The following is a 19,294-nucleotide window of genomic DNA, read 5'->3' as shown; positions in this document are numbered from 1 at the left end:
TACGGGAGAAGTAGGCTCTGGGCTTGTTTGACATACTTCTGGGAGACAACTTTCTTGCAGGTGCAAGGTTCCCAGATCTGCCTGGGAAAGATCTGGCTGAGAGGAATCCAGTTCAGACTGGGAAGGTAAAAAACCCAAGTTTTCATCTTCATCAGGAATTACAATGTCCTGAGCAGGACTACAAGGCCCATGGGTCATCACAATCCCAGACACTTGGACCTAATGTGCATGTGTGCTGTGTTGTTATGTGCATGTAAATACGAGGGTTGAATGAAAAGTAATGCCTCCACCTGGTATGTGGCAGATACTGGCTTGTTCAGTAGACTCTCCTCTACAGTTCCATTTGGCGGGAAGCCTTAGCATTGCACGGTTGTATTGCTAAAGTGCGAAGTATGGAGCATTGCGCAGATGGTCGGTCAATGCAACTTACGCAACATGCAATCATCAAATTCTTGACAGCAGAAGGTGTCATCCCAAAGGAGATTCATCAGAGAATGCAAGCTGTTTATGGTGATTGTGTTGATGTGAGTATTGTGCGCCATTGGGTGAGTAAGTTTAAAGACTTTGAGGTGGGAACATCTGGTTTGCATGACAAACAAAGAGTTGGACGCCCTGTGCAAGCAACCACCGAGTTTCACAAGCAAAAGGTTGACAGATTGATTCAGGATGACCATCGTATCACTCAGAGAGAAATTTCAAGCATAATCGGCATTTCACAAGAATGTGTGGGTCACATTATTGCTTTGCTTGGCTATCGAAAGATCTGTTCACGAGGGGTACTGTGAGACGCTGTTTGCGGAAACAGAGTGTAGACTTCTTCCATGATGGCTTCAGAAAACTTGTTCATTGTTGGCAGAAAGGTATCCAATTGTCTGGTGATTATGTGGGAAAGTGAATAGTGCTAGTTTAAGAGCACATTCTAAGGATTATTTCTGTGTTTGTTTTATTATAATATTCCCATCCAAACCCAAGTAATATAGATGGAAGTATTACTTGTCATTCAACCCTTGTATAATAACTGCAATAGTGCAGAAAAGCAGGATAATGAGAGTGTGCTGAAATATGATCACAGAATAGCCAATTGGCACAACTGTGCTACTGAAGCGAGGTGCAATGTTAAAATCACTTAACCCCATATATATCCCTTATCTCTACACTAAAAACTGCAGTGAAATAGCAGGTTGGTGTTATAAAGTCAAAGATATTTTAGAAGTAGGGGAGGATAGTAGTCTGGTGGATAATTTGATCTGGGGAGAAGAATACATATTTGGAGGCAATGTCCTCATTTTGCACCCCTCAAAGATATACAGGCAATCCCCGAATTACAAACATCTGACTTACACATGACTCATAGTTAAGAACGGGGGTAAGACACCAGGAAGTGAGAGAAATCTATCCCTCAGAAGGGAAATTCATTCCTGCGTTATTCTGAGGGAAAGGTGTCTCCACAGAAGCTTTCTCACCAATCCTTGTTTCCACAACAAGCCAATTTTTTCTACATCTAATGATCACAGGGACAGCAAAACAGGGTGTTAACTCTTTCCTATGCTATCCAAAGCTTATATCTATATCTATCAGGCTAGATTTGCTGTAGGACCCATTTATTTGTCTTTTTTTGATGGTTCATGTTATTTTGAAGATTCCTCCAGCATCACATTTTAAATGAGCTGAATTTCTTCCTCGCTGTTCCCAGTGGAAAATATAGGAGGAGGAAGGGAGAAAAAGTTGCTTACTAATGCAAACTACAAAGTAATTTCTCGTAAATCAAGTCTATAGGTGTTGTTCCCCTAGGCAATATATCTGGCAAGATAGTAATCAGCTCAAAAGATAAAGAACAGTGCCTGATCCTATGCAGCCTGGTAAAGCTCACTCAATGAGTTTTAAGACTTCCCTCCCCCATCCCATTAAAGAAAAACATATTTTGAAGGCAGGAGCACTCCAGGTCAGGATACTGTTTTTCCTCAATCTTTTGGGATTATCTTCCCACTCCATCGGTGTCAATCAAAAGTCAAAACTGTAAAAACCAATTTTTCTTCCAAGCCAATGACAGGCATCTTAGTGACGTTTTGAAAGATGGAGAGCAAGGCAGGAATGCAAAACTTCCTTGCCCTGCAGCAGAAGCAATTTCTTTGTGGGTTGGTTTTGTTTTGTTTTTTTGGTTTTTGCAATGTGAACGTACACAGGCCCGCATGCATCACTTCATTTATGCCGCATCAAGCAGGAACAGCTGTATGAATACATACATGCCACAAACAGAGGTCTCACAGCAGCTCAGATGTAACATTTTTCAGTGGAGTCTGTTCCTGCAATTATTCGTGAGTCATCAACTGTAGAGTGATGAACTTGCAGGCCAGACAGAATCATATTTCATTTGCAATCATAAGAGGTAGCTTATAAATAAATAAAGATCCCCAATTAATCACAATGAGTCATATTCTCCTGCAGGCAACAATGAGTACAGAACCACAGCACTGGTTGAAGTTTGCAACAATGTGAAGCTGAGAATAGCATTTTTTTGTTGGATGAAGTGACAGTACTAAAAACAACCAGCTTACAATGTTTAGGATTCTCACTATTGAGCACTGACTCGAATCATTCAACTTTGCCATTGCTCATAACAATATGGGTCAGGAGTCTATCAGCTCTGGAAATTCCTTGTAAAAATGCGCACTGAATCCAGAGGTAAGAAATACGTGGCACTTTAGATCAGAACGTTCCAAATTGTGTGTCGCAGCACACTAGTGTGTCGCCTGTAGTCTACAGGTGTGTTGCATGAAAAGCTCTCCCAACAGACAGCCATCCAGCCTCAGTCCAAAAACTTCCAGAGGAGACACCATTGGACTCCCAAGCAGTCTATACTTCACTAGAGTTGGAAGAGACCTCCAAAGGGCATCCAGTCCACCCAGGCAGAAGTGCACATTAAGCACCCTTGGATGGCCATCCAGCTTCTGTTTATAAACCACCAGAGAGGATTAATCACTACAGAAGTGAGGTGCTGGTACTGTTTAAGTGTAGGTAGGTACTGCTTTAACTTTTATAATTCGCACTATTTATTGATTGGGTTGCAGTCCCAATCAACAAATAAGAAAAATAATTTGTTGTTAATGATGTTTGTGATGAAACCCATGAAGTGCCTATAGAGGAAATAACTCAAGGAAAAACTGCAGCACATAAGAAGTATTATATTATAGTATATTATAAAATATTTACAGTAGAGTCTCGCTTAGCCAACCTTCGCTTATCCAACATTCTGGATTATCCAATGCAATCTGCCTCCTGCCCAAATCCACAGCTGTTTATCCAGGCAGCAAGGACTGAACTTTTTACGGATTTAACTTCTGACAATGTTGGTACTACAAGTTCATTTTATGCAATTCTATCTTTAGTTTTAGTCAATTTGTTAGTAGCCAATGTTTTTATAGTCAATGTTTTCAATACATTGCAATGTTTTGGTGCTAAATTCATAAATACAGCAATTACAGTAGAGTCTCACTTATCCAACGTTCTGGATTATCCAACGCATTTTTGTAGTCAGTATTTTCAATACATTGTGATATTTTGGTGCTAAATTCGTAAATACAGTAATTACTACATAGCATTACTGCGGATTGAACTACTTTTTCTGTCAAATTTGTTGTATAACATGATGTTTTGATGTTTAATTAGTAAAATCATAACCTAATTTGATGTTTAATAGGCTTTTCCTTAATGCCTCCTTATTATCCAGTATATTCACTTATCCAACATTCTGCCGGCCCGTTTATGTTGGATAAGTGAGACTCTACTGTACTATCTAACGTTACCCTGTATTGAAATGATTTTTCTGTCGATTTGTTGTAGAACATGATGTTTGGGTGCTTAATTTGTAAAATCATAATGTAATTTGACATTTAATAGGCTTTTCATTAATCCCTCCTTATTATCCAACATTTTCGCTTATCCAACATTCTGCCGGCCTGTTTATATTGGATAAGAGAGACTCTACTGTACATATAAACACATATACACAAATTGTAAGGCATTCATATTCATTTATTTATTTATTATACTACATACTATACTATGATTATAGTGTATAATAGAACAGGATATATGTGATATATATATATGTGTGTGTGTGTGTGTGTGTGTGTGTGTGCATATGAAACTCTTATAAGAGGTAGGTGTAACCTCTGATGTGCTAGTAAAACCAAATTACCATGTTACAAAAGGCTGCATGTCTAAAAAGCGTGTCACCAACATGAAAAATTTGGAAAGCTCTGCTTTCCAACACTGCATTTCACCAGCCTCCATGGCAAATTGGTGCAGCAGCTGGGAAGTGTCGCAGTGTGGCTTAATTCTGCGGTAGCCCCATTATTCCTAATGGAACATGGGAGGCTACCATGTTGGCAATGCAGCATCCTAATACGCAGCCATCTCAGTTCACCCATGGGGCCCCGACAGAAGTTAGCCTACATTCCTAATGGGAGACATAGGGCTCTGTGAGTGACCTGTACAGAAGCATCCTACGACGCTTATTTTTTTCATGTGTGATGAGGTCTTAGATGTTGTTGTACTGCAACGTCCACCATCGCTACCCAACGATAAGAGCAAATGATAACAAATGTTATAAATTATAGCCCTAGTACATCTACATAGCCACAATTTGACTATACCTGACATAATTGTTTAAATTCATTGTAGATGTGCATACTCCCAGCTGTTCTTAGTGATGCCACTACAACCAATGGATGTGATCCTTAAAGTTTTATAAAACATGTTCATTCCATCAAGTCCAATATGAGTTAAATGCTGCTGTTTGAGAACAATATTTTGCATTTCTAGTGTTTTATTGTGTAAAATATGTGGATACGCGTAATAATTGTCAGAAGTATGGAATTATTAGAATTGAATGAAACAGTAAATTACTATCAAAAGATTTGAATACACATGGGGGAAATTTCTTGGAGTTTACTTTCCGAAAGTTAATAGCATACTTAAGATCTTAATTTAAAAATAATTTGTTGGAAATTAATTGCCTCTAGACATTAATAACCACTTTAGTAATTAAGCTGTTATGACTAAAGCCCAAGGTGAAATCTAGGGCAACAGACTTCTCATATGTTTTAGTATAGTGCAATCTATTTAAAGATTTTAACCTGGAAATAGTTAATTGTGTGGCTGATAAGGTAAAGGTAAAGGTTTCCCCTGACATTAAGGCCAGTCATGTCTGACTCTGAGGGTTGGTGCTCATCTCCATTTCTAAGCCGAAGAGCCGGCGTTGTCCATAACCTCCAAGGTCATGTGGCCGGCATGACTGCATGGAGAGCCGTTACCTTCCCGCCGGAGCAGTACCTATTGATCTACTCACATTGTCATGTTTTTGAACTGATAGGTCGGCAGGAGCTGGAGCTAACAGCGGCCGCTCATTCCGCTCCCGGGGTTTGAATCTGGGACCTTTCGGTCTCCAGCTCAGTGCTTTAACGCACTTCGCCACCGGGGCTCCTATGTGTGGCTGATAGTTAATTAATTAAAGTCTAAAATCAGATGTGAATCAAAGACAAATGGACTTGATTAATAAACTCCTGCTTAAAATGTGTGTTCGTGTGCTTTCATCCAGCAAATCCTTACCCCTTTGTGACAAAGTCCCAAGTCACTTAACATGTTATGGCAGTCTCATGAATTTTATTAGGTCTTCTCAGGCAAGGAATACTCAGAGGTAGCTTTGCCATTTACTTCCTATGAAATACAACCTACAGTAAAGGAGGAAACAAAACTGGAGATAATCTGTATTTTATTAATAACAAGTCAGGTTGAAGAAATTGAAGGGTTATACAACCTGTCTTTCAAACCTTAGATGTAAATGTGCCCTAGAGTAGCCATGGATTTGGCATGTTCATGACAAACAAACCCAAGGCCATTCTTTACAGAGTCAGGGAACACAGCCACTCCTATGGGATGGCAGACACTTTATCTCCTCCATGTCACTTCTGCTGCTGCTCCCAGCTGGCCATAGACCTCCTGGCCATCATGGGGATCTCTACTAACATCAGAATGGGTTGTATGACCAGAATGAAGAAGTGAGTGATTTCTGCTACTCTTTCCTAACTGGATGCCCAATTCTGTCACCAGTAATAGAGGTGCCCACATGACAAGGAAGAAGGAGGGGAGACTGATTGGTTGTGTGGGAACCTCTTCTGAAGTCAAAACATGATCTGGAAGAAGCCTCCTCCCCATTCATGCTGGTCACACAGGCACCCTATTCTGATGTCAGCTGCGGTGCCCACAATGGCCAGGAGTTTGAATGGAGCTGTCGCACCTCAGGTTAGCTTCACCTTGCTAAAGACACCAGACTGTACACCAAAAGTAGTCTTTTGTAGTTTATTAGGAAATAGAGAAAAGATAGTTCATAAAAGGCAAAAGTTCAGTTCCAAAAGATAGTTGCAAAAACAAGGCTGTAAGAACAAATCCATGGAAACATTAGGCATGAAACAAGGTCCTTAAAACAAAGCCAAAGTCCCAGAAATGAGGATATATCCAGGCTATGAGATAATACAGGAAGGCAGACTTGGTTCTTGATTCAAGCGAGGAAATTGCATTGACAAAGATTTTCCTCTCAGCAGACTGTTTTAATAGCATAACATGAAGGCATTTCTTTGCCCTTTGACCTCCGTCTTATTTGCTATTTTGAGACTTCTGTGCAACCCCCGAAATTCCAGACGATTAGCCCAATCTAGAGAAGCAGCCTCATTGCTTTCGCTTTCAAGGCCATAGGGCTCATTAATGTTATCAAACTGAGGCTGGGGACTGTTCTCCCTTTCTGCTTCTTGCACCTGAAAACCATCATAATTAACAACATCATTTCTTCCCATGGGAAAGCCTCTCTCCTCCTCATCTCCCACAGCAGGAACACTCTGCACCTGAATCCCATAATTCCCATCAGAGTCATCCTGAAACTCATCCTGAACCTGAATCCCATCATCCTGAAACTGCATCCCAGAATCCTCATCAGAGTCACACAAAGGCTGAATCATAACAGGAGCTCCTTTAGAGGGGCAGAGACAGCAACGCAGCCATGATCTCACCCCTGCCTTGTACTGATGTTTACTGGAAAGGGTAGTGGTGTCAGCTTCCTATCTGGACCTGATCCAACATTGTGAAGACAGCCAGCCTTCCATTTCTAATGAACCTTGGATTTTTGGCTGGTGTAGACAAGCCCATAGTTTGTCTTTCAGTTGTGTTGAAAATAACTCAGGATATGATAGCAATTTGCATAGTTCCTATTAAGTTCATACAATGCCCCTTTTCTGTGGAATCTTATTTTGAGGCTGGATCTACACTGCCGTACAATCCAGATTATCTGATTTTAACCGGATTATATAAGGCCCCATCTACCCTGCCACTGGATTATGTGGCAGTGTAGACTAATATAATCCAGTTCAACATAGATAATCTGGATTTTATATGCCTGTGTAGATGGGGCCTGAGTCTTCAATCAGGAATCCCTCCCACCCTTCCATTCATGTTACGTTCATCCATGACAATAATCAGTGACACCAATGCCAAAATCTGAATTTTTCCAAATTTGGAAAGTTAGTCTCTTTCCCCTTGGAACACCAAATCTATCAAAGCCACACTTCTAAACTCTGACAGATGTCGTAGATATTATGGTACCATCGTTCTTCATATTTCTGAGCTGTCCCTTTCAATAACAGTGACTGAAAAGCAAACTATATGTAAATGAAGTTATCTGCAAATGCATTTTTGATGTATTTAATTGTTACAAAGACCTTGAAAGTCATTGAATGCAGATGATTGGGTAATTAACGCATGAAAAATAGTGGGATGCCAAACCAAAATAAATTCAGGTAGAGTCATAAATCTTTGTACTTGGCTTTATTAAAATGTTAAGAATGCTTGATTGTGTTATCTAAACATAACACATTAATGTTTGCATTCATTAGTTTTTTTAAATGCCATGTGTCTTTGAGTTATTCTGCAGTAATGTGAATTTGCAATACGTCATAGTGAAAAGAAATGCCACCTTAATATGTGGATTTTCTTCCCTAGATCGGTTTGCATTTGCTTATTTCAGACAAATTGAAGAATAATGATGCAGGCTTGACTATGCATTTAAATGGAATACTTTGCAGTAATATTATAAAATTGGAATTGGGCGAGATTCAAAGGCTACTTGCAAAAACAATTGCTTCTTTTTAAAATTAATTTAGAGAGACAAAATGCAGCATGCTGATAAATGGCCAAAGAGACTGACAATCAAGTATAGTTTTGAAGGTACTATTGCTATCTAGCTGGGCAAACAAGGTTTGATTATAAGTGTATTCCCAGGAGCAAATAAAGATACAGCACAACAGAGATATGTTGTACAGTAGAGTCTCACTTATCCAACACTCGCTTATCCAACGTTCTGGATTGTCCAACGCATTTTTGTAGTCAATGTTTTCAATATATCGTGATATTTTGGTGCTAAATTTGTAAATACAGTAATTACTACATAGCATTACTGCGCATTGAACTACTTTTTCTGCCAAATTTGTTGTCTAACATGATGTTTTGGTGCTTCATTTGTAAAATCATAACTTATTTTGATGTTTAATAGGCTTTTCCTTAATGCCTCCTTTTTATCCAACATATTCGCTTATCCAACATTCTGCCGGCCCGTTTATGTTGGATAAGTGAGCCTCTACTGCAGGGGTCCCCAAACTAAGGCCCGGGGGCCGGATGCGGCCCTCCAAGGTAATTTACCTGGCCCTCACCCTCATTTGTAATATAATATTTTTATATCAGTTTTAATAATATAATATATTGTATATACATATAATATTGATAATATTATCATTTTATACAATACAATACTAACAATAATATCATATAATAATATTAATTATATGTTATATATTACATATAATATTACAGTATAGTGGTATAGTTCAATATAGTATAATGCTAATATTGTGCTATGCTAATAATATAATATATTGTATGTACATACAGCTGCTCTGAGTTCCCTTCGGGGTGAGAAGGGTGGGATATAAATGTAGTAAATAAATGTAGTAAATGAATAAATAAATAATTTTGGACTTAGGCTCGCCCAAAGTCTGAAATGACTTGAAGACACACAACAACAACAACAACAACAACAATCCTGACTATCTCATTGGCCAGAAGCAGGCCCACACTTCCTATTGAAATCCTGATAGGTTTATGTTGGTTAAAATTATTTTCATTTTTAAATATTGTATTGTTATTGTTGTTGTTTTGCACTACAAATAAAATATGTGCAGTGTGCATAGGAATTTGTTCGTTTTTTCCCCCCAAATGATAATTTGGCCCCTCAACAGTCTGAAGGATTGTGGACCGGCCCTCTGCTTTAAAAGTTTGAGGACCCCTTCTCTACTGTATCTTCTTTCACTGACACCATATTATTTATTTATTTATTTGTTTGTTTGTTTACAGTATTTATATTCCGCCCTTCTCACCCCGAAGGGGACTCAGGGTAGATCACAATGTACACACACGGCAAAACATTCATTGCCATACGAACATAGAGACAGAGACACAGAGATAATTTAACCTTCTGCAGCTTCCAGCTTCCTGAGAGTATGCTCGATTCTGGCCACAGGGGGAGCAGCTGCGTCATCATCCACTGTGACGCCGAGTCCTTGGATTCTTCCTCATTCCAAACACTGCTGGATGATTTTTTATGGTGTCATAAATTAGTTAAATTAGCCTCCCCACATAAGTGGTACCTACATTTCCTACTTGATAGATGCAACTATCTTTCGGGTTGCTTAGGTCAACAACGAGCAGGGCTATTTTTTTATTTTAATGGTAGGGTGCTCACTCCGACATGGGCTGGCCACAAACTCATGACCTTTTGGTCATAGTGATTTATTGCAGCTGGCTACTAACCAGCCTGAGCCACAGCCTGGCCCCTCAACCTGGGCAACACTCCTAAACATACTTACTACCAAGTAAGCCACAGAACACAATGGGGCTTGTTTCAATGTACATTCGCATAGCATTCTGGTCTACAATATTTTTTAGGCTGTTTCTGATGTGGCAGAAATACTAGTTGCAATGTTGTATCCTCTTGCACAGTATGTTGGCATTGCCATATAATGCAGTTTGCAGCTGCATTATACATCACTGTAGATGTATAATGTAGTTTTTAAGCTCTTCCTAAATGCTACCAGGGTGGGGGCTTGCCTAATCTCCCTGGGGAGCGGGTTCCAGAGCTGGGGGGCCACCACAGAGAAGGCCCTCTCGCTCGGCGCCACCAACCGTGCTTCTGAATGAGGTGGAAGCGAGAGGAGGGCCTCCTCTAATGAACTTGCAGTTTCATAGGAGGAAATGAGGTCATGAAGGTAGGTGGGGCCCGCTACTTTCTGTCCCATATGTAAGCCACCCTGAGTTCCTTTGAGGAGATGGTGGCGGGTATAAGAATAAAGTTGTTGTTGTTGTTGTTGTTATAATTATTATTGACACAACAACATAGTCTGACACAGCAAACAAGATAGATATGCTGGATTTCGTATCACAAAATCACAAGTCGAACACTTCCCAAGTGTCTAGGACTGTGTGATGTATTTTCAGATGATGCGTGCAGATCCTAGTAGGGTGGCCTTTTGCAGTTGACAGATCGTAATTTTGTCAATGTCTATTGTTTCCAAATGCCGGCTGAGATCTTTTGGCACGGCACCCAGTGTGCCCATCACCACTGGGACCACCTGCACTGGTTTCTGCCAGAGTCTTTGAAGTTCAATCTTGAGGTCTTGATAGCGGCTGAGTTTTTCCTGTTGTTTTTCATCAGTGCGACTGTCATCTGGTATGGTGACATCAATGATCCAAACGTTTTTCTTTTCCACAACTGTGATGTCTGGATTCGGAACTCTGTCAGTCTGGATTCGGAAGTCCCACAGTATCTTTGCGTGTTCATTTTCCATGAACTTTGCAGGTTTGTGATCCCACCAGTTCTTTACTGCTGGGAGGTGGTACTTGAGGCATAAGTTCCAATGAATCGTTTGGGCCACATAGTTGTGCCTCTGTTTGTAGTTTGTCTGTGCGATTTTCTTACAGCAGCTGAGGATATGATCAATGGTTTCGTCAGCTTCCTTGCAGAGTCTGCATTTTGGGTCATCAGCTGATTTTTCGATCTTGGCCTTAATTACATTTGTTCTGATGGCTTGCTCCTGGGCTGCAAGAATCAGACCTTCTGTCTCCTTCTTCAGTGTCCCATTCGTATTATTATTATTATTATTATTATTATTATTATTATTATTATTATTATTATTTTATTATGACACAGCAAACAAGATAGATATGCTGGATTTCATATCACAAAATCACAAGTCGAACACTTCCCAAGTGTCTAGGACTGTGTGATGTATTTTCGGATGATGCGCGCAGATCCCAGCAGGGTGGCCTTTTGCAGCTGGCAGATCGTAATTTTGTCAATGTCTATTGTTTCCAAATGCCGGCTGAGATCTTTTGGCACGGCACCCAATGTGCCCATCACCACCAGGACCACCTGCACTGGTTTCTGCAATTATTATTATTATTAATATTATTATTATTATTATTATTATTATTATTATTATTATTATTATTGTTATTATTGGAACATGGCCATACAGCCAAAAACACTCTCAGCAACCCACTTTTCCCAGTTCCCAAACTTGTAGCTCTTTAACAATTTCAGCACTCAGGTGGATGCTAGCTCTTCAGCAAACTATCCTTCTACTTTGTATTAACACAGAGAAAAAGGAAAGAGGGTGATAGTAGTGAAATTTGCATACAAATTAAGTTCTCAGTTTCATCAAGAACTAGGTTACTTGCACAGAGTGGTATAAAACAGCAATAAAAAGAAATTAGACAGCCTGACCAGTACATTGTAACTAGCTTAACTTTCTCAAATGCCCTTGAAAAATCAAGCAGTGAAACATAGTGTGTTCAATCATGGTGAAAGATGATACTGAGCTAAGGGGTGGTCAAGGGGCTTAGCTGAAATGTCCACAGGCAGTTTGTGTTAAATGCTAGATAGAATTAAAATGTTTTACAAGCAATGGTAGAATTAGAAGTAATTAGAGTCTTTAACTGTACTTTGCAGGAGATGTATTTTATTCTTAAATAATTTAGCATATATAGCCTTGGATGTTGGTAAGATGCAAATGCTCCATCCCCAATCATAGACCAGGAGCAACAGGAACATCCTTGGGAGAGTAATGGGCTCTCGGATGTATCTCAATGGATTGTCATTGATGAATACACTGGGGATGTTGAGGAGGAGGACAACACTTTACACCTACATGATTCACTTCAACAGGAACACTCTTCAGGGGACATACACACTGTCTTGCACAAAAGGGACCCTGTCAATCCTCAAAGGAAACAGGTCTTGGTAGTAGGTGACTCCCTCCTTAGAGGAACGGAAGCCATCATTTCCAGACCGGATGGGATGGCTCGAGAAACATGCTGCCTCCCGGGGGCAAAAATACACCATATCACTCAGAGGCTCAGCAGGCTCCTAAAGCCCCATCACCCTCCCTACCTTATGTTGATTCATGTAGGTACCAATGACACCGCTAGGCATACTTTTCAAAAGATCACAAATGATTTTCGAGCTCTGGGAACAAAGCTAAAACTGTATAATGTACATGTGATCTTTTCATCCCTCCTCCCTGTTGTAGGACACGGCTCTACAAGGGCCGGAAAAATAGTACAGGTCAATAACTGGCTCAGAAAATGGTGTCAAGAGGAGCATTTTGGCTTCCTTGACCATGGTCTACTCTTCCAAGAGGATGGACTACTGGCAAGCGATGGGGTGCATCTCACACAAGTAGGAAAACATCTTTTTGCACACAGACTCACAAACCTCATCAGGCGCACTTTAAACTAGATCCACTGGGGGAGGGGAACAACAGCCTGGCGAACACTATATTACCCACGACCACAGGGAACCGCCGAAAGGCTAAACGGAGGGCTGCACAAACACAGCAAGGACCAAGTACAGAGAGCACAATAATCCCAAATAAACAGTTTGAGGGGAGGTCACAGGGGCTTACATGTCTTTACACTAATGCTCAGAGCATGGGAAATAAGCAAGACGAACTCCAACTCCTAGCACAGCACCACACATACGATGTCATAGGCATCACTGAAACCTGGTGGGATGACTCCCATCACTGGAATTTAACCATTGAGGGCTATAACCTCTTTCACAGAAATAGAACAAAGGGGAGAGGAGGGGGAGTAGCTTTATATGTCAAAAACAGTTACGTTGCAGAAGAAATGCAAGACTGTAATCCGGGAAACCAGCTTGAAAGCATCTGGATAAGAATCAAGGGAACCGGGACTCAAAAAGATCTTGTCGTGGGTGTCTACTACAGACCTCCGAGTCAGGATGAAGGACTTGATGAAGCCTTCTGTCAACAGCTGACCAAACAGGCACAAAGAAGAGATATAGTAGTCATGGGCGATTTCAATTATCCCGATATCTGCTGGAAAACAAACTCAGCCAAGAGTACAAAGTCCAACAAATTCCTCACTTGCCTTGCAGATAATTTTATGGTCCAGAAGGTAGAAGAGGCAACAAGGGGATCAGCAACTCTTGATCTAATCTTAACAAATGTGGAAGACCTGATCAATACAGTTGAAGTGGTTGGATCCTTAGGGGCAAGTGACCATGTGCTCCTGCAGTTTGCAATACAAAGGAATGCTGAAACTAAGACAAGTCAAACACACTTTCTGGACTTTAAGAGAGCTGACTTCCAAAAAATGAAGGAATTACTGAGCGGCATTCCATGGACGCCGATATTAAAAAACAAGGGAGTTAAGGATGGATGGGAGTTTTTCAAAAGTGAAATACTCAAGGCGCAAATGCAAACAGTGCCAACAAAGAAGAAAAATAAGACAAGTGCAAAGAAGCCAGAATGGATGTCCAAAGAACTTCTAACTGAGCTAAAGCTCAAAAGTGACATGCACAAGAAGTGGAAAAGGGGAGAAATCACCAAAGAAGAATTCAAACGTATAGCCAACACCTGTAGGGAAAAGGTTCGCAAGGCTAAAGCGCAAAATGAGCTCAGGCTTGCCAGGGACATAAAAAACAACAAAAAAGGCTTTTTTGCTTACGTTGGTAGAAAAAGGAAGAAAAAGGAGGCGATAGGGCCATTGCAAGGAGAAGATGGGGTGATGGCGACAGGGGACAGGGAAAAGGCAGAACTACTTAATGCCTTCTTTGCCTCGGTCTTCTCAGAAAAAGAAAGCCATCTTCAACCTCAGCAACACGGAATGGACGAAGGATTGGGGGAAATCCAACCCCAAATAGGGAAACAAGTTGTCCAGGAACACTTGGGCTCTCTAAACGAATTCAAGTCCCCAGGGCCAGATCAGCTACACCCAAGAGTACTGAAGGAACTAGCGGAAGTTATTTCAGAACCACTGGCAATTATCTTCGAGAGTTCTTGGAGAACGGGAGAAGTCCCAGCAGATTGGAGGAGGGCAAATGTGGTCCCTATCTTCAAGAAGGGAAAAAAGAACGACCCAAACAATTACCGTCCGGTCAGCCTCACATCAATACCAGGCAAAATTCTGGAAAAGATCATTAAGGAAGTGGTCTGCGAACACTTAGAAACAAATGCGGTCATTGCTAATAGTCAACACGGATTTACCAAAAACAAGTCATGCCAGACTAATCTGATCTCTTTTTTCGATAGAGTTACGAGTTGGGTCGATACAGGGAATGCTGTGGATGTAGCGTACCTGGATTTCAGTAAGGCCTTCGACAAAGTCCCCCACGACCTTCTGGCAAACAAACTAGTAAAATGTGGGCTAGACAAAACTACGGTTAGGTGGATCTGTAATTGGCTAAGCGAACGAACCCAAAGGGTGCTCACCAATGCATCGTCTTCATCATGGAAAGAAGTGACAAGTGGAGTGCCGCAGGGCTCCGTCCTGGGCCCGGTTCTGTTCAACATCTTTATTAACGACTTAGACGAAGAGTTAGAAGGCACGATCATCAAGTTTGCAGACGACACAAAACTGGGAGGGATAGCTAACACTCCAGAAGACAGGAGCAGAATTCAAAACGATCTTGACAGACTAGAGAGATGGGCCAAAACTAACAAAATGAAGTTCAACAGGGACAAATGCAAGATACTTCACTTCGGCAGAAAAAATGGAAATCAAAGATACAGAATGGGGGACGCCTGGCTTGACAGCAGTGTGTGCGAAAAAGACCTTGGAGTCCTCGTGGACAACAAGTTAAACATGAGCCAACAATGTGATGCGGCTGCTAAAAAAGCCAATGGGATTCTGGCCTGCATCAATAGGGGAATAGCGTCTAGATCCAGGGAAGTCATGCTCCCCCTCTATTCTGCCTTGGGCAGACCACACCTGGAATACTGTGTCCAATTTTGGGCATCGCAGATGAAGGGAGATGTTGACAAGCTGGAAAGCGTCCAGAGGAGGGCGACTAAAATGATTAAGGGTCTGGAGAACAAGCCCTATGAGGAGCGGCTTAAAGAGCTGGGCATGTTTAGCCTGCAGAAGAGAAGGCTGAGAGGAGGCATGATAGCCATGTACAAATACGTGAAGGGAAGTCATAGGGAAGAGGGAGCAAGCTTGTTTTCTGCTGCCCTGCAGACTAGGACACGGAACAATGGCTTCAAACTACAGGAAAGGAGATTCCACCTGAACATCAGGAAGAACTTCCTCACAGTGAGGGCTGTTCGACAGTGGAACTCTCTCCCCGGGGCCGTGGTGGAGGCTCCTTCCTTGGAGGCTTTTAAGCAGAGGCTGGATGGCCATCTGTCGGGGGTGCTTTGAATGCGATTTCCTGCTTCTTAGCAGGGGGTTGGACTAGATGGCCCATGATGTCTCTTCCAACTCTACTATTCTATGATTCTATGATTCTAAGACTTTTTTTGACTGATTTTTTTTTTAATTGGAGGTTGTGGGATCTTTTGATCAGGTTTCCCAAATATCAGGAAACCCATTTTTGGAAAGGGTATGAATTTCCATTCCTCTTAATCCTGCAAAAAAAAATGCCATAATGCCCCAAAAGGAAACAAATAATATTCTAAATCATGGACAAAGTTTTTTTCTTGTGTGTAGGGAAACTCTCAGTGTTCGATTACATGAGAAAACTTTTTGCATTTCAGTACCACTTTTCTCACCACTAGGGTGAGAAAAGGGTACACACTCCTCTCCTTTAAGAAAGAGCTAAAAATCCACCTTTTTATTTATTTATTTACAACATTTCTACCCCGCCTTTCTCACCCGAGGGGACTCAAGGCGGCTTACAAAACTGACAAAATTCAATGCCGATAATACAAACCACATTAAAAAAAATAAAACATAAACATTAAAACACCTAAATATAATCAAATAAAAACAGTATACAAAATTTAAAATATAATATTGCTTTTCTTACTTGCTTACGGAGGGGAGGATGAGTAACACTATTGACTCTTTAAATGGACTGAAGTAGACAATAACGATTTTATTGTAATTTATTGAAGAGCTATATTTTTATATTTTTATACTTCATACAACTTAATTACTCAACTGTATGTTCCACAATGCCTGACTACCAGATTATCAGCCATTGTTTTATTCTATTTTAATTTATTTGTATAAATGTATTAATGTTGTTCAAATGGCATTGAATGGCAATTTTTATGTTTTGCATTTGGAAGCCACCCTGAGTCCTTCCAGGGAGATAGGGTGGGTTAAAAATAATTTACTTATTATAAATTCAAAATCCATAGTCAAGAGTCAGTCCAGGGATTCAAAGTACATCAAGGGCCACAATGAGATAGAAGAGCAACAGAGTCCACAAGATTCTTCCTCCATGACGGCTTCAGAAAACTTGTTCATCATTGGCAGAAATGTATCCAATTGTCCGGTGATTATGTGGAAAAGTGAATAGTGGTAGTTAAAGAGCACATTATTTCTATGATTGGTTTATTAAAATAGTCCCATCCAAACCGAAGTAACGAAGGTGGAGGCATTACTTTTCATATAAACTCTTGTGGACACTATACTAGATTTCAGGCACAAGGAAGCCTGATCAAAATTTGCGGCAAAATTTGCATGGAACTAAGCATAGACTAGGCAAGGATCAATTGCAAAGCTCTGGCAACAAGAAGAGAGTCCTTATTGGTGGAGAACAACTGGAGTTCTAAATACTTTGTGGCTAATTCCATATTTGATATTCATGATAGGAATTAATTAGAAGCTTATGCCAAATGAGTTGCCTGAATTCAAAATAAAGCTGCTGGATGTCAAGTCCCTTAGACGTATGTGTGTTAAAAATAGCTACTATGCTAATCCACATCCGTCTGTTACTTCAGAATGAAAATCAGCTTTGTCTGCAGTTTTGATCTGCCTAGAGACTGGGATACAGGAAATCCACTCCAAATATTTTCTTTCCAAAATATCCGTTAACAATATGAAATTATGAAGATTTTCAAAGAGGCCTTGTAAAAGAATTCATGTGAGAAAAAAATCAAGATCAGGTGCAAAAAGCAAACTTGTGCACAGAATGGTTCTTTTCAGGGTTGCTTCTCTTATTACCGTCTGATTACACACACATTGCTTTTACCAGTTTAAAATGCAATGTTATACTTATTCATGTGGGAGCAAACCCCATGAGCAGAATGTGCAGAACTGAACTGCTAGCATCTAAAAATATGTCATAGGTCAGATGCACATTCCATCAAACAAGTAAAAGTTGAGCGTTCGTTATCTGGAAATCTAAAATACTCCAAAATTATCTACATCGGTGAATGAGAAAATGTAAACTTTGCTTTGTGGTGGTTCAATCAATGTACTTTGTTTAAGGCACAAAATTAGTTATATTATTATATAAATTATTGATAGAATACACAGATAGGTGTGTATAAAACATAAATGAAATTTCTGCTCAGACTTGAGTCCCATTTCCAAAGTATACATACACTCAAATACAGGGATTCCATAACAACAACAACAACAACAACAACAACAACAACAACAACAACAACAAAATTTAAAAAGATTGAGGAATTAACAGAAGTGGACCATTTGAGCAGAGGTTGGTGAAAGAGAAGGGGGGAACCATGCAAAGTTCTAGGAAGGTTGAAAACTAAATTCTAGTCAAGGACATGATTACTTTTGGGTTGATAATTTCAATTCATAACACAGCATGCTATTTTTCAAAAAGTGTGAAGTGAACATTCAAGATAAAAAAAGACAAAGGGCTGGAGTCAAATTTAAAGTACTAACGTAACACATTCCAACCAGAAGCTCCTAAGGGGCTGGGCTATGGCGCAGCTGGTTAGTAGCCAGCTGCAATAAATCACTACTGACTGAGAGATCATGAGATCAAAGCCCGGGTCGGATTGAGCTCCTGACCATTAATAGCCTAGCTCGCTGTTGACGTAAACAGCTCAAAAGACAGTTGCATCTGTTGAGTAGAAAATTTAGGTGCCGCTTTATGCGAGGAGGCTAATTTAACTAATTTACAACACCATAAACTTCCAGCAGCATGAGAAAAGGAATGAGGAAGTACTACCATCAAGGACTCAGTGTCACAAGCGGACGATGAAGTGACAGCTCCCCCTGTGGCCAGAATCAAGCATACCCTCATGAAGCCGGAAGCTGGAAAATGTTAAATTGTCTCTGTGTCTGATTATATGTCATATGTTTAATGCACTGAATGTTTGCCATGTATATGTGCATTATAATCCGACCTTAGTCCCCTTCAGGATAAGAAGGGCAGAATATAAATACTGCAAATTTATAAATAAATAATAAATAGTTCTGTGTGTGTGTGTTTTAAAAAATGCATTAAATCACCCCAATAAGTTTTATTGGTGTAAAACTCCAGTAGAACAATTTTTCAGCACAGTAAGCTTTTTACAATGGATAAAGGCCACAGTATATAACGGAACTTGAGTATCTATGGTATCTATGGGATGTCCTGGAATTAAACCCAACAGGTAAGCACATTGCTACATACATTGAAACACAAAGCACATGAAAACATCAGTTCCCATCCATGCCTCATGCCCCCATACAAAGTGTGGGTTGTATCAGAGCTCTCACATCCAAATGCATAGTACAGATCTGCATCAAGATGTCCAGCAACAACTATGACTGAGATGGTGGATGTTCCCACCAGAAAGTAAATTTGCACATATGTTGGGCTGACCTGCTCACCTTTTCTTTATTTGTCATATATGAGAAAGGATTAATCTATAAACCCCCTCCAACTCAATGTATATCAATCTGAAAGATCTTCAAATGCAGC

At 40.3% G+C, this 19,294-nt stretch overlaps 2 protein-coding genes across 3 annotated transcripts in view; both read right to left on the bottom strand.

Moving 5' to 3' along the window:
• lmntd1 (lamin tail domain containing 1) overlaps positions 1-19,294 on the bottom strand; it is a 186,500-nt gene that overhangs the window by 108,607 nt on the left and 58,599 nt on the right. The gene's annotated exons all lie outside the window — the stretch shown is intronic.
• The window catches only part of LOC134299314 (uncharacterized), a 42,160-nt gene continuing 35,903 nt past the window's right edge, over positions 13,038-19,294 (bottom strand). For both annotated transcript variants that reach the window (XR_010006497.1, XM_062981780.1), the window contains exon 2: positions 13,038-14,039. Coding sequence is in view for 1 of the 2 variants with exons in the window: in XM_062981780.1 (XP_062837850.1) it covers positions 14,021-14,039 (19 nt within the window). In the remaining variant the exon portion in view is untranslated. The remainder of the gene's footprint in view (positions 14,040-19,294) is intronic.

The sequence above is a fragment of the Anolis carolinensis genome, chromosome 5, assembly GCF_035594765.1.
Source record: "Anolis carolinensis isolate JA03-04 chromosome 5, rAnoCar3.1.pri, whole genome shotgun sequence".
NCBI lineage: Eukaryota > Metazoa > Chordata > Lepidosauria > Squamata > Dactyloidae > Anolis > Anolis carolinensis.
The sequence above is the reverse complement of the archived record's forward strand: the minus strand, read 5'-3'. Positions and strand labels throughout refer to the sequence as shown.